General features: G+C 49.6%; 1 protein-coding gene across 1 annotated transcript in view; it reads left to right on the top strand.

Moving 5' to 3' along the window:
- Positions 1-15,429, top strand: part of INPP5D (inositol polyphosphate-5-phosphatase D) — a 122,010-nt gene that overhangs the window by 87,008 nt on the left and 19,573 nt on the right. Inside the window, exons 14-19 of the mRNA XM_046644662.1 lie at positions 2,192-2,288; positions 2,866-3,004; positions 5,777-5,885; positions 6,050-6,138; positions 10,466-10,547; positions 14,333-14,422. Of these exons, the coding sequence (XP_046500618.1) occupies positions 2,192-2,288; positions 2,866-3,004; positions 5,777-5,885; positions 6,050-6,138; positions 10,466-10,547; positions 14,333-14,422 (606 nt within the window). The remainder of the gene's footprint in view (positions 1-2,191; positions 2,289-2,865; positions 3,005-5,776; positions 5,886-6,049; positions 6,139-10,465; positions 10,548-14,332; positions 14,423-15,429) is intronic.

Raw genomic sequence — 15,429 nt, 5'->3', positions numbered from 1 at the left:
AGAAATGGTGAAGCAAAGGCCCTGAGGCCGCTGGGCTGCAGCTTCAGTGGGTGATGGGAGTAAGGCCAGAGAGGGAGGCAGGAGGCCTGGACAGAGTCTGAGCTTTATGGCCGATGGAGGACAGCTTGGAGGCGAGGAGTTCCCACGCACCGGCCCCTCCTTCACCTTCCCTGGTGCTGGCCTCTACCCCATTGCTCCCCCAACATGGCTCCCAGCCATGGTCAGTGCAGGGCGGGAGCTCGGTGAAGGCTGGTTGACTGCTGGGACACTGATCTTAAAGAGCTAAGACCTCTTAGCATGTATACCCTGTACAAGGCCATGTGCTAAATGCTTTAAGAGTGTTACCTCATTTATGGGGCTGGCCCCGTGGCCGAGTGGTTAAGTTCATGCCCTCTGCTTCAGCGGCCCAGGGTTTCGCCGGTTCGGATCCTGGGCGAGGACATGGCACCGCTCATCAGGCCACGCTGAGGTGGCCTCCCACATGCCACAACTAGAAGGACACACAACTAGAATATACACCGATGTACTGGGGGGCTTTGGGGAGAGAAAGAAGGAAAAAATAAAAGATTGGCAACAGATGTTAGCTCAGGTGCCAATCTTTAAAAAAAAAAGAGTATTATCTCATTTAACACAAATGCTTGTGGGGGCAGGGACCATCATTCACCCCATTCATAGACAAGATACTGGAGGCCACCGTGATGTTCCCTGACCTGTCGGAGGCCCAGCGACAAGAAAGTGGTAGGCAGGGATTTAGATGCAGGCCATGCTGCAGGAGGGGGAGAAAGCCAAAAGGGGAGCCCTCCTGGGGGCGGGGAGCAGGGCTGTTGGTCATGCTCAGGGCAGTGGAGAGTGAGCGGGGACCACTGGCTGGGCTGCGGCTCCCCCCGGGTCCAAAGAGGCAGACCCTGGTGGTCTCCAAGGTCCTCTTGCTTAGGCCCTACCCAGTGCTGTCCAGCCAGACTGAGCGCGAGCCATCGAGGTCGTTGTCAATGTTGTGGTAGCCGCATTAAAAGGAAACAGGTGAAGTCGATTTTAATAATATACTTTATCAAACCTCATACATTAAAATATTATCATTTCAGTAGGTATTCAATATAAAAAACTTGGATATTGCACATTCAGTTTCTTACTGAGGCTTATAATTCCGACGAAACATTGACGGCCCATCTCGGTTTGGACCAGCCGCCTGTCACGTGCTCAGTATGTGGGGCTCATGGCTGCTGTGTTGGGCAGCGTTGGTTCTCAGACTTTGCCATGTGTCAGAACCCCTGACAGCAGGGGTTGGCAAACTCTTTTCTCTAAAAGGCCAGGTCATAAGGATTTTAGGCCTTGTGGCTCAGGCAGCCTCTGTCGCAACGACTCCACACTGTCTCTGGGCGTTGCTGTGTTCCTGTAAAATGTTATTTGCAGACTCTGAAATTTGAATTTCATCTTATTTTAACGTGTCACACAATATTCTTCTTTTGATTTTTTTTTGATTATTTTAAAAAGTAAAACCCATTTTTCGCTGGCAGGGGGCCAGCGTTTGCCCACCGCCGGCCTAGAGGACTTGTTACACACAGATTACGGGGCCCCACCCCCAGAATTTCTGAGTCAGCAGGTCCAGGGTGGGGCCTGAGAATTTGCACTTCTGACAAGTTCTCGGGTGACGCTGATGCTGCTGGTCCAGGGAACACACTTTGAGAACCCCTGGTTGGTAGGTTAAAACTCTACAGGAAAAAGAGTGAGGTCTCAGTGAGCGTTTTGGTCTCCCCAGGAACCTGGAGTTAGCTGGGTGGGAGGTCAGCCCACCCAGTCGCAGCCTCCCCTTCCTCCTGAATCTTCCTTCCAAGGCTTCTGGCTGCTTTTGGTTATCCTGCCTGCTTGGCAGGTGGGTAACTGATTGCCCCCTTAGAGAGAGATGCTGGGATGGTCACCCCAGCAGCCCCCTCCCTCAGCCCCACGGAGAGCCCCGAGGCTGCTGGCGGTTCACCCCATTTTCTCGTTGTCCTGGAGGAATCTCAGCCCCGACTCCCTGTCACCTGTTGCATCTCCCACCCCAAGGGAACCTGTTCTCCTTTATTCCTTCTCCACTTCCCCGCACCTGCTTCTCTCCTTCTTTATTAAAACGGTTCCTTCATCTTCATCTCCTGCCCTGTGGCAAGGTTGCCTGTTTGTTACTTTGACTTCTTCCTTCTCCCTCCCTCTTTAGGGAACAAGGGAGCTGTGGGGGTGTCGTTCATGTTCAACGGGACCTCTTTGGGATTTGTCAACAGCCACTTGACTTCTGGCAGCGAAAAGAAACTCAGGTAAGGGCACTCCTCCCCCAAGAACCTATATTGGGGTCATTTGCCCAGGTGGACCTCACCCCCCTCAATACCATAAGGACTGCCCAGCCCTAGGCTGGGACCCGGTCCTGTTGGCCTCTAAGGGCTTTTTCCATGGTCTCATTAAAGGCAGCTTTAGCACAAGAGTGACCTTCCGTGTGGATAAAGCCTGCGTGATGGACAGACAGACATTTCCTGTGTCATTAACCTAGTAGACACCCAATACCCCTCCATTTCTCCAGGGGAAAATCTCATCTGGGGGAGCTTACAGATCAAAGCCCATTTTGCCTCTGGGTGGCCCAGTCATGAAGACAGCCATCTAGAAGATTCCTGATTCCGAAGTCCTGCTGAGCAGATGCTCCCAGGGCCCCTGCCCTGTGTTCCCAGTTCAGCCCAAAAGGCCCTTTTGCATCTCAGCCATGCCCCACCAGCACGTAAGGGTGGATTGCTGTGGCAGGGGCTGGAGATTGAGGTCTCAGTCCCGCCCACTCCCCAGCACCCATGGTGGAGTAGGGAACCAACAACCCCATGCTAAATGGCCGCTTTTTCATTTAATCAGGCGAAACCAAAACTATATGAACATTCTCCGGTTTCTGGCTCTGGGAGACAAGAAACTGAGTCCCTTTAACATCACTCACCGCTTCACCCACCTCTTCTGGCTCGGGGACCTCAACTACCGTGTGGAGCTGCCCACCTGGGTAAGGAGGTGCCCGCGTGGGGCTGGGGTTGCCTGCCTGGGGCTGGGGCTGTGGCTGCACCCCGAGTGAGGAGCTCTCTGCCCAGGGCTGGGCTGCACACAGAGGCTCCCTTGAGTCCACTCAGAGCAGAGGGTCGTGGACCCCCACAGACCGAGCTGGGCCAAGGCAGCTACTCCCTGTCTGGGACTCGATGCTGTTTCCATTATGGAGTCTTTCTGTATGATTCACCTCTGCTCACACCTAGATTCCACATAACTGTCCTGGCTGCCCCTCACCACCACCTGCCACTCTGGTCCTCCAGCTGGCTGGTCTCAAATCCCCAAGGCAGGTGAATCTGAGGAGACCAGCTCAGTTTTCTCCCCAAATCACAGGTCACCTGCCAGCCTAAGGAAGACATTCCTTAAGTTGGATGCCCAGCCCGGTCCCGTGAGCAGTGATCAGAGACCTTGTTCACTCAGGGAGGGTGAAGGCTTTCCCAGGAAGGGGGGGGTGGGTGGGCATGGCTGCCGGACGTGTCTTGAATCAGACATGGTTGTTTTTTGGTGCTTCTAAAAGATGGGACAGGGCCCGGGCATGGGAGCAGAACCGTGCCTGTCTGCCCAGAGGCCTTGGTTAATAGCCCGTTGCATTGCTGTCTCACAGAGATGTGGAACACTTTTGCACTGCCGTCCTGTGAGGGTGGAGGGAAGGTCGGCAGAAACTGAACTGACCTTACAGCAGAGGGAGAGCCTGGAGCACAGACAGGCTAGGAAAATGGCCTTGGGTCAGTTACAGATCTCCAGTGGTTGGGATTGAGCCTGGACCTTCTGACTCCACTTCCCAGATGTTTTCCCAGCCACCCCACACCCCTCAGCCGCCTCTGGGCCTCGCGGCTCTGCAGAGACTGAGGAGGAGTGTAGGGGCCGTTTGTGCCCTTTGATCCTCCCCGACCACTCCGTCCCTCCCAAGATGCTCCTCAGGCAGCTTTCCTTCTCGCCCTCCTGACTGAGTGGGAAGATGGGAGCGAGGTGGACAGGGACCCCCCCACCCCCACCCCTTCACAGCCTAAGGGGCTGTCACAGCCATTCACTCACCAGAAGCTCAGCCAAGTGTATTCGCCAGAGCAGAGGTAACACAAGCCAAGGGAGAGAGGACGGCTGGATTCCAAGGCCAGCACGTCCCATTGGTGTCACACCGACTCTCGGGGTCCGAGCCCAGATCAGGGAGGCCTAATGTTCACAGATCTGAGGGCTGGGGTTCCAGATCCTTTCATGACCTTCCAACAGGCTTGCAGTTCCCACAGAGAGAACAAGAAAGAGCAGGAGACATGCCTACCTATCTAATGAAGTGTTAATAAAAATGATATTAAAAGACAGTCTGGAACAAAAAAACAGCCCACTAATTGGGAAAAAATGTTCACAAGTTATTTATCTGACAAAGGGTTAATCTCCATAATATACAAAGAACTCACACAACTCAACAATAAAAAAATCAAACAACCCAATTACAAAATGGGCAGGGGACATGAACAGACATTTCTCCGAAGAAGATATATGGATGGCCAATAGACACATGAAAAGATGCTCATCATCACTAATCATCAGGGAAATGCAAATCAAAACTACACTAAGATATCACCTTACACCTGTTAGAATGGCAAAAATATCCAAAACCAAGAGTGACAAATGTTGGAGAGGCTGTGGAGCAAAAGGAACCCTCATACACTGTTGGTGGGAATGCAAACTGGTGTAGCCACTATGGAAAACAGTATGGAGATTCCTCAAAAAGTTAAGAATAGGGGCTGGCCCCGTGGCCGAGTGGTTAAGTTCGCGCGCTCTGCTGCAGGCGGCCCAGTGTTTCGTTGGTTCGAATCCTGGGCGCGGACATGGCACTGCTCATCAGACCACGCTGAGGCAGCGTCCCACATGCCACAACTGGAAGAACCCACAACGAAGAATACACAACTATGTACCGGGGGGCTTTGGGAAGAAAAAGGAAAAAATAAAATCTTTAAAAAAAAAAAAAAAAAAAAAGTTAAGAATAGAAATACCTTATGACCCAGCCATCCCACTACTGGGTATCTAGCCTAAGAACCTGAAATCAGCAATTCCAAGAGTCCCATGCACCCCTGTGTTCATCGCAGCATTATTCACAATAACCAAGACGTGGAACCAACCTAAGTGCCCATCAACTGATGACTGGATAAAGAAGATATGGTATATATATACAATGGAATACTACTCAGCCATAAAAAAGGACGAAGTCGTCCCATTCACAACAACATGGACAGACCTTGAGGGTATTATGTTGAGTGAAATAAGCCAGACAGAGAAAGACGAACTCTGTATGACTCCACTCACAGGTAGTAGTTAACATATGGACAAAGAGAACTGATCGGTGGTTGCCAGGGGAAAGGGGGGTGGGGGGAGGGCACTAGGGGTGAAGTGGTGTACCTACAACATGACTAATAATGATGTACAACTGTAATTTCACAAGGATGTTAACTTTCATAACCTTAATAAGAAAAAAAAAAAAAGACCGTCTGGAAAAATAAAATGTCCCTCTGCAAATTTGGAACAGCCAGGAACTTATGTTATCAGGTTGATATTTGACCACTCTCGCTGGATTTCCTGTATAAAACGGTTGAGTGCTAAGAAGCACGGGGACCAGGGTCTGGGGCAGCGTTGGGGGGCTCTGGGCCCTGGCACGGCGGGCAGACGGGTGGCGGCGCCTCCTTGTTACGCTGGCGGGAGGGGGCGTCTCACCGGCAGGCTGGCCCTGTCCTTGCTCCAGGAGGCAGAGACCATCATCCAGAAGATCAGGCAGCAGCAGTACGCGGACCTCCTGTCCCACGACCAGCTGCTCATGGAGAGGAAGGAGCAGAAGGTTTTCCTGCACTTTGGTAAGAGCCCGACCCCTTCTCCCCGGCCCTCGCCAGCCCTTGTCCTGTCCCCGTTTCCCCAAATATCCTGATGGGGGAACGACCATGCCTGGAGAAGAAGGAAACTTGACCGGATGTGAAATGGGGGGCGTCAAAACCAAAACAACGTTTCTGTCTGGTTTCAGAGGAGGAAGAAATCACGTTCGCACCCACCTACCGCTTTGAAAGACTGACTCGAGACAAGTACGCCTACACTAAGCAGAAAGCCACTGGGGTGAGTCCTCATAGACGCCTCCCCTGCCCTCCACCTCCACCCCCTGCCCATCTCACCCTCTTGTGTCTGTTCCCACAAAGATGAGCAGAAAATGAAGAGCGTCCTTGTCCACTAGGCAATAAAAAAAGACAGAAAAAAATAGAAATCCCATGTTGATGTGTGTCACGGAGCAAAACCCTCCCCTAAGGAGAGACTGGGCAACCAGACTCAACCTTCTGTCCAGATATTCTAAGATTCTGAGAGGATTTAAAGTGTTATTTCCTTAACTGGGTTCTGGAGCTCTTTTTTTTTTTTAAGTCCTGTGATCAAATATACCTGCTAATCTGCTGAGGGAATCATCATTAAGCAAGCTTCACTGCAGGACTTATCAGGGCCTTTATGGGTTTATGCGCATTGTGGTTCTCCATGAGGAATTTGTGTGCCAAACACGGTTGGTCATGGAATACCAATTAATAGCTTATGAAGCTAATTGTGTTCCAAAGAATGGTGTTTGGGGAAAGCTGCAATAAAGCATTCATTTATTCCTATTCAACCAGTATTTACTGATGACCTATTGTGGGCTGGGCACTCCCCTGGGTGGTGGGAGATCAGATGAGTGCGATGTCTGCCCCCAAGGAGTTGATAATAGGAAACACAAGCCAAATATGCAACTAACTATGACCAGAAGGAATATACTGATGCCAAATGCAGTGAGGAGCCGTCAGAAGAGGGAATGACCGTTTATGGCAGGGAAGGATTGGGGGGTCTTCTTAAAGAAGGGCCATTTGTGGTACCTCAAAGGACATCTTGGATTTTGACAAATAGACATGACGTGGGGTTGGGGGGCTGATCTATTTAAGATGGAAAAAATTGCCAGAGCAGATGCCGAGGCAGGAATTTCTGGTGTCCGTCGCCTCCCAGGGCCCAACCCAGGGAAGCCAGCCCATGGTGGGGCCCTGAGGGTTAGAGGTGCTGGAGCGGCGAGTCCTCCGGGGCCACTGGAGGCCTAGGGAAATGGAGAGCAGTGCAAAAGCTGTCGGAGAGAGTTCAGGGCATTACCTGGCCTCGGGCGCAAGTGGGGAACTGGAAGTGGGAGAGAAAGACCAAGTGCTGGGGAGATGCCAGAAGACAGCAGGAGGTAAAGAGAAGAAACCGAAAAGCTGAGAGGAGGAGAAAAGATGTGGCTGCTGCCATGAACCAGGCTGAGACCCCCAGGGCAGGACACCGTCTCAAGAGCTGTCCGCTGGCTCCTGTGTCAGTGGGGTCACCTGGTTTAAAGGCACTGTCAGGGCAGGTCCATGGGGACACGTTTGGGGGAGGCGAGGGGATGGTCCCATTTGACTTGAGTATAAGGAGGAACAGACTGGTGCCTGCAGTGGGAGAAAGGGAGGTCCTGGGTGCCAGGTTAGGCGTTTAAAGCTATTTGATGGGCAACAGGGTTACTGAAACCAAAGTGGGTTCCCTCCTGGCGAGTTAAACCAGACCCTCCACCAAGAAGCAGTTGTCTCACAAAGTAAAGTATATTTGCGGCAAATAGGAGACCATGAGGAGTCATTTCCAAAGTCCTGGTGTCCCCAAACAAAGGGAAGCAGGGAACTTTATTTGGGATGGGGAATGAATATTCAAAAGGGAGAGGTGGGTATTCGCTTACGCAGGCTCAGTTGGGAAACACGCTTCCACATACACCGCAGGTTATGGGAATAAGGCCTAAGCTACTCCTGGAGAAATCTTAGCATTTCAAATAAGGCAAAGCTCATGGTGAGGCTTGGTCTGGTTCAGGGAGGTTGGTGATTGCATCTCCTTAACATAACAGCAGGAAAAAGAAGAATTTGGGAAAAGTTAAAATATCGAAACTCACCCTTGAGTTCCTTGGGGTCACTAGCCCGTGACAACAGGAGGCACTGAAAGTTCTAAAGTCACAGTGATACGTAGAGAAGACTGGTCTGCCCTGTTGTAAAGATGAGAATGATTCAGGGGACCAAGGAGGAGGCCGGTGTGGTGGTTCCAACTGAGAAATGACTAGGGCCCGGACCGGGAAAAATAATGAAAGTGAAAGAAAAAGAGAAAATCAGGATATGTTGGTAGACATGTTTGACACTGATAAAAACTGGAAAGTCAGAAGCAGAGCTGTCTTGGAGGAGAAAATAGAGCTTGTTTTCAGACTTATGTAACATTCGTGGAAAATCTCAGAGAAAACATCCAGAAAACAGTTGAACATACTAGCTTGATGCTCAAGAGAGATGCCAGGGCTGGGTCATAGATTTGGGAGCTGTCTGAACAGAGAAGATAGGGGTAGATGAGTTGTCAAGGCATGGAAGATGAGAAGGGAAGAGCTATGGACAGATGTGGGGACCATCTACCTTCAGAGATGAGAGGAAGAAGCAGAGACAACACAGGAGACAGAAAAAGAGTGCTCAGGTTGGTGGCAGGAGGACCAACCAGGCAGCTCAGTATCACAGAAGCCGGGCAGCGTGAGCGACCTTCAGGAATCAGTAGTCACCAGTATGGAATGTGAATCAAGGAGAACGTGGGCCATTCCTGTGAACCCTGCATAAGGGGCTGGACTTGTGCTCCAGAGGTTAAAGGTGCATTTGAAAAGAACAGTTTGCACAGAGTCTTGGAGGTGAAATCCAGACTTCAAGAGGATAGGGCGGCTCCTTACCAAGGGTGTGGATGGATCACTGGTGGAGCTTTGCAGAATACAGATGTGCAGGCCTCATCCCCAGGGGCTCTGAGAGGGTAGATCTGAGGTGGGGCCCCGCTTTCTGTCTCTTTGTGAAGCTCCACCGGTAACTCTCAGGGGCAGTGATGCCGAGAACTGCAGTGTTAAGAAGTAACAGTTTGGCAGCATTTGTGAAACTAAACATGCATCTACCCTATGATTCAGCAATTCCGCTTTGCTGAATACCCAAGAGAGATGAGTACATTTGTTCACCAAAAGACAGGTACAAGAATGTTTATAGCAGCTTTGTTCACAGTGTCCAACACTGAGAATAACCCTACTTCCATCAACAGTAGAATAGATAAATGTGGTGTATACATACAGGGGAAGGCAACCACAGCAATAAAATGAAAGAACTCCTACAAGCAACAACACGGGTGAAAGAAGCCAGACAGGAAAGAATATATACTCAATGAGTCCATTTACAAGTTCAAGAGGAGGCAAAGTTAATCAGTGGAGACATTGGTCACAATACTGTTCACCTCTGGGAGGTGGTGGTCTTGACAAGGAAAGGACATGAGGGAAGCTTTGGAATGATGGAAATTTTCTCTGTCTTGATCTGGGTAGTGGTTAAATGGGTGTATACAAATGTAAAAATTCCTCCAGCTATACTCTTAAGATTTGTACACTTTACTGTATTCAAGTTGTACCTCAAGTTAAAAAACAAAGTAGATGGGTGGTTCAGAAGTAGAGGCAGTGAAAATAGAATATTCTTGAAAGAAAATTGCTGAAAAGAAGACAAAAGTAGTTGAGGGAGATGGCAGGGGTGGGCTCTTTTAGGATGAGTACCTTTATGTTGATAGGCAGAGGAGAAAGAGTTAGAACTGAAGGGGATAAGGATATTGATTAAGGAGGGTTATTATCATTGCCAGTTTGCCATGTCTATCACTCCCAGTGGACATCCTGCTCAGCAGTGTAGCCTGGAGAGGGCTCGTTGTAGTCCATATTGTTTGAATGGTTGGATGGCTAGATGGATGTGTGGATGGATGGATGGATGGATGTGTGCATGTGTATGTGGATGGATGGATGCATGCATGCATGTGTGAGTGGGTATGTGGATGGATGGGTGGATGGATGGATAAGTAGATGGCTGGATGGATGTGTGAATGAGTGGATAGATAAATGGATGGACAGGTGGATGGATGGGTTGGTGGATGAATAAGAGGATGGGTGGAGGGATGGATAAGTATATAAGTGGATGGATGTGTGAATAGGTAGATAGGAGAGTGGCTGGAATGTGTTATTAAAGGAAGTAGCTGGAAAAGATAAGCACAGACTGGGTTGAAAAATACAGGTAGTGGGGTTCTTCTGAGTCAGAAAAAAAGTAAGAGAATGTAAAAATACAAGAGATTCTGAAATAATGAGGAGGACAGGTAAGGGAGCACAGCCAGGTGAATCAATCTTATTCTACAACATGAGTCCAGGGCATCTGAATGTACGGGGCGTGGCAGTGGAGTTGGAACTTGAGGCAAGTGGCAAGGGTTTAAAGTCACCTATGGGGAAATTCTTTATAGAACCAACAGCAGATGAATTCAAGGATTACAGAGGCCACGAGTTAGTCTTTGCTTTTACTGACATGTATGAAAAATAGCAGGCATTTGACAAAGCTTGTGGCTCTGTTTGCAGATGAAGTACAACTTGCCTTCCTGGTGTGACCGGGTCCTCTGGAAGTCCTACCCCCTGGTGCACGTGGTGTGTCAGTCCTATGGTGAGTGGCAAGGTGGGAGGTTCGACTGCTCTAAACTGAAGGGCTCCAGTCCGTCCGTCCGTGAAATGGGAGAACTCCCTGCAACCCTGGTCAGGTGACCTGAGAGAACTGATGCACCCTCCCCCATCGTGGGCTGCAACATAATAAATATCCCCTGGTTTGGGAAACATTTGAATTAGGGAATACCCTTTTTTTTTTTTTTGAAAGATTGGCACCTGTGCTAACATCTGTTGCCAATCCTCTTTTTCTTCTTCTTCTTCTTCTCCCCAAAGCCCCCCAGTACCTAGGTGTATATTCTAGTTGTAGGTCCTTCTGGTTGTTCTGTGTGGGAGGCCGTCTCAGCATGGCCTGATGAGCGGTGCCATGTCCACGCCCAGGATCCGAACTGGCAAAACCGTGGACCGCCAAAGCAGAGCGCTCAAATTTAATCACTCAGCCACCGGGCCGGCCCCTATGGGACACTGTTTAAAAGAAATCCCAGTTTTCTTTTGAAAAGAACATATTAAGTTTGAACCATACGAAAGTGGTATTTTTGTAGGTCAAAAAGAGTCAAATATAGGACATTCATATGCTTCAACCTTATACGTATCGTTAAGGTTACACACACGTATTTGGGGAGATTTAAAGATAAATTGATGAAAAGGGCAGAATATGCAATATTAAAATAAATAATTATGGAAAAGTTATCAAAACAAATAATTGTTGACCCCAGAAATTTAAGATGTGCTGAAGGAATTCTTAATTGCTCCAGGGACTTCTTCTAAAGCTGCTTGTCAGTTTCCATTATCTGGAACCGCTCCGCTCTGTGTCCTTAAAAATTCACAGAGCAGAATTGCTTTGAACATTTGACTCAGAACTGTGTTATTATTTTTAAAACATTGCAAATTCCCAGACTGACATCCAAAGGAGGGCCATCCTTGTCGCCGGCGTGCACCTCATGTACCAAGTCACAGGCCAGGGTCCTGTAATGGGCTGCTCAGGACCCCAGGCCTATCCCACAGTGGCCCTCCAGCCCTGTCCAAACCCCCCAGGGAAGGGGGGCTTACTCTGTCCAGTGGCCACCTTTGTGATTCCCACCCTCTCTCTGGGGGGCCAACAAATTCCCACATTTAACTCCAGCCCCGTAAAGTTGAGCTGATTCCCATTTTCTTCTGTGCGTGCTTCCTCCTGTCCAGAAGGGACCCAAGCAACTCCTCTGGGATAGTTTAAGACAGGCACCCTGCACTCCCCTCGCTCCTAAGCTGTGTCTCCCAGAAGCGACTTCACTAGACAAACTTCACACACCTTAGATGTGCGGAAAAGCAACCCACCCCACAGCCACATCCAAGGAATTTTTCCACCTGCAAAACCCGCAGAGGCCCATATCCCACCCTCGGCCCGCAGCCTCCGAGCCTGTGTACTCCCTTCTCACCCCTCTCCACACCGGAGCTCTCCAGGCCCCTGACCCCTCCCGGGCCTGGACGCCGCGGTCAGCCACGCCAGTCCTCTCTCAGCAGTGGCTGTTTCTCACATCCTGCAACTCCATGAGTCCTGCCAGTTCTCCTCTCTAGGAAGACTGAACTGTCTGCCTCCTCCAGCCGGCCTCTGCAGAGCTTCAGGAGAAAGTGCTGGCTTATGGCATTACCGCTTTTTAAACCTAAATGTGGCGTTCAAAATGGCTCCATAATGGAAGGTTTTAGGAAAAAGGAGGGAGATTGTTCTGGAAGTAGCGGTGAGGAGCAAGGAGGACACGCCTTCCCCTGCTCTGGGCCCACGTATGAGGGAGGGAGAGGAAACTAGAGCTCACTTAGAGCTGCAGAGTCTTCCAGAAGGGCCAGGCTTGGAACGTGAAGGGCAAGTTGAACATAAAGGGAATGTTGCTAATAATGTTTCACTGAGTGACAGAGGCCACAGTAGAAGTGTTTAACGAGTCGGGAAAGGGTGTAGAGACAAGGAACTGGGAAAGAACAGGGAATGGATGTCTAGAGCTCAGGAAATGGGGGGTCCCATGGGGGCCTGGGTCTTCCTATGGTGATTGACAAAAACAGGATGTGTCTGTTATTTATTGCTGCGTAACCAACTACCCTAAGACTTGGTGGCTTCCAACAAGAACCATTTATTTGCTCATGATTCTCTGGGCTGAACTTGGGCAGCTCATCTCTGTTTGGGGTTGGCTGGGCACACGCAGGCCGGAGTCCACTCGCATCCAGGGTTGGCTGGCTTTGGGGAGGGGCCATGAGCTGCTGTCATCCAGCAGCCCAGTCCAGGCTTCTTCCTGGTCCCCAAGGTTCCCAGCTGCAAGTCCCGGATGTAGAAGTGCTTTTTTTTTTTTTTTAAGTCTCTGCTTGCCTCACATTTGCTAATGTTCTTTTGGCCAAAGGATGTTCCATGGCCAAGCCCAGACTCCCTGGGAGAGGGGGGATGCACAGGGTGTGGTTACAGGGAGGTGACCCAGGTGACAGTCACCTCCGAGGTCTCAGGGCCCAGTTAGTACAGGACTATTGCTATTACATGCAATACGTATCTAAAATGTTTTGAGAGTTGTTTTTTTTTTAAATTGCTTGTCAACCCTGTCACTTCTCGCTGGAAGACGCCCCCTTCCATCGCCACCACATGCTTCCAGCCCCGTTCCCCTCCTTCCATCCTCTCCTGCTCCACGCAGCACTGGACCCTCTCTGGCTCCTTCCTGCCCATGTCCAAGTGTGTTTTAGGCTGCTGTCCCTCCCACCTCTCCCCTCCTGTCTCAGAGAAGGGGAGCCCTCCTCCCTTCCTGGCTCACCTTGTCACCTGGGCCCTTAGTCCCTCCCTCTCCCCGAGTCCCGCTATCCCACTTTCTTCCTTCTTCTCGCTCTGTCCTTTCCATCTCATTGTTGTCTTCTCTTTCATTGTTTCCATTTGTCTTTCTGACGGTCGTTAGTGAGTGAGCCTTTTTTTCCCACTTATTAGCCATTATGAATTTTCTGCCATATCCGTTGGTTGATTGAGAGGTGGCATGTTGATCTTTTTCTTGCCGATTTGTAAAAGCTTTATCGAAAAGGATATAAATCTGTTTCATGGCCTTCTCGGTCTCCTGTGCCGTTTCTCCTTTGCCCGTTAATGTCTGGTGTATCCTGGAGTTTCATCTTTGTCTCTTTTCATCCTTCGTGTCTTCCCTCTGGAGCCCAGACATCCTCACGGCTTCCGCTTCCACCTAAACTCATGACTCCAATTCTAAAGATAAGTCTCCATCCTTGTGTACCCAGCCGGACATCTGCCCCTGGCTGTATCAAAGGCACTTAGAACTCAGTATTTCTAGAACTTGCTCTCTCTTAGCCCCTTCATATATGCTCTGCTGCCTTCCCTTCTCATCCAGGCTGTAAGCTCCTTAAGAGTGTTGTCTACACTCAGTGTCTAGACATCATCACCTTCCACTCCTCCTGCCCCTGCAAGGCATTGTGGGATAGAGGAAGGTGCCATTTCTCTCACTGATGGGTTCAGTAACCTTAAATTCCCACCCCACTCTGGACTGTGGGCTCCTCGTCAATAAAATAAAGTGCTTAGACCAGAAAAATCTCCATGGTTCACACGCCACGATCTATTTAAAAACTCACAAGTCTTAGGAAAAACTGGCACAAGCATATTTTAGTCACAGAAGAGACAACGTCATACACTTTTACTGAGCCTCTTGAGCGTGGTTGTGGAAGGCCAACTGGACGACAGGTGCAAAACCGTGAAACTTTCCCTAAGTGTAAGTTGGGTTTGCCATCCTTGGCTTGACCAGAAGAGTTTCCCCTTCCTTAATCAGAAATGCCTTCCCTCCCCTGCAGGCAGCACCAGCGACATCATGACGAGTGACCACAGCCCTGTTTTTGCCACATTTGAGGCAGGAGTCACCTCCCAGTTTGTTTCCAAGAATGGTAAGTCGTGGGTGGTGTCCATCCCTCTGTTCTCCACAAAGATGGGAGGCTTTGGGCACTCATCTTCTGGTTACAGTGGTCAGTCCTCTGTGTTAGAGGAAGGCTCATCCTTCCAGACAAGTCCTCAGTCCGTCGGTCGGGTCTCTTCACATCCAAACCACATCACGGTTTCAGTCCAGAGCATTTTCTTGCTCTCTCTGGCAAATATGACAGCTTGTTAAGCCTTGGTTTTCATACAGTCTTTAAAGTTGGGTAAATAAATGTTTTCCAAGGTGTAGTGTGTCTGCCACCAAAGATGATTCTGGGTAGGCCATGGATAAACATTTATTAGTAATGCATTTATTTTAATATGTTTTAAATTTGTCTCAGCTGTGTAAGGCAAGCAACACTGGTTTCCCATTTAGTCTTATGATATACTTTCTTATTTAAATGCATTTATTTAAGTTCCAAAACAGAGTCTATTTAAAGAAAATATTAAGTCAATGTTAGTGCAGGTGCGTGGTAGGCGGAAATGGTAAAAATTGTGAAGATGGGCTGTGGAGGACTGAGTTTGGGGAAATGCTAGAGTAAATAATACTTAGATTTGCAGGTAATTTTTCAAATAATCCTGCTCAGCCCTGGTCGCCGGGCCACCCTCATCCCGTCACGGGCCAGGTGTTCTCTGTGGCATGTCCAGCCCTGGGTCTGGGTGACTGGGCAGCCGTGTTGTCACCTTCTTTGCTCACTCCCCACTTCTGTGGTCGGCAGATAGTCCAGGCTCATTTTCGAAGGCTAAGTGGTTCCAACCTGTATTGGTTGGGAAAGTCTTTATCACTCTACGTCCTTTGCACACATGGGACGTGGTGAGGCTGAGACAGTCTTCCTGGACTCTCTTCTCCATGCTGTTGGGTCTAATGTCTGCAGCCCCAGCAGTGTGTCCTCAGCTCTCCGTGAAAGCTTTGACCCACCATCTTTTCTCCTTCCTAGCTCTAGCCACTGTGCCTTTCCAGAACCTTCCACTTCCTTTT

The sequence above is a fragment of the Equus quagga genome, chromosome 17 (genome assembly GCF_021613505.1).
Source record: "Equus quagga isolate Etosha38 chromosome 17, UCLA_HA_Equagga_1.0, whole genome shotgun sequence".
NCBI classification, from domain to species: Eukaryota; Metazoa; Chordata; class Mammalia; order Perissodactyla; family Equidae; genus Equus; species Equus quagga.
The sequence above is the reverse complement of the archived record's forward strand: the minus strand, read 5'-3'. Positions and strand labels throughout refer to the sequence as shown.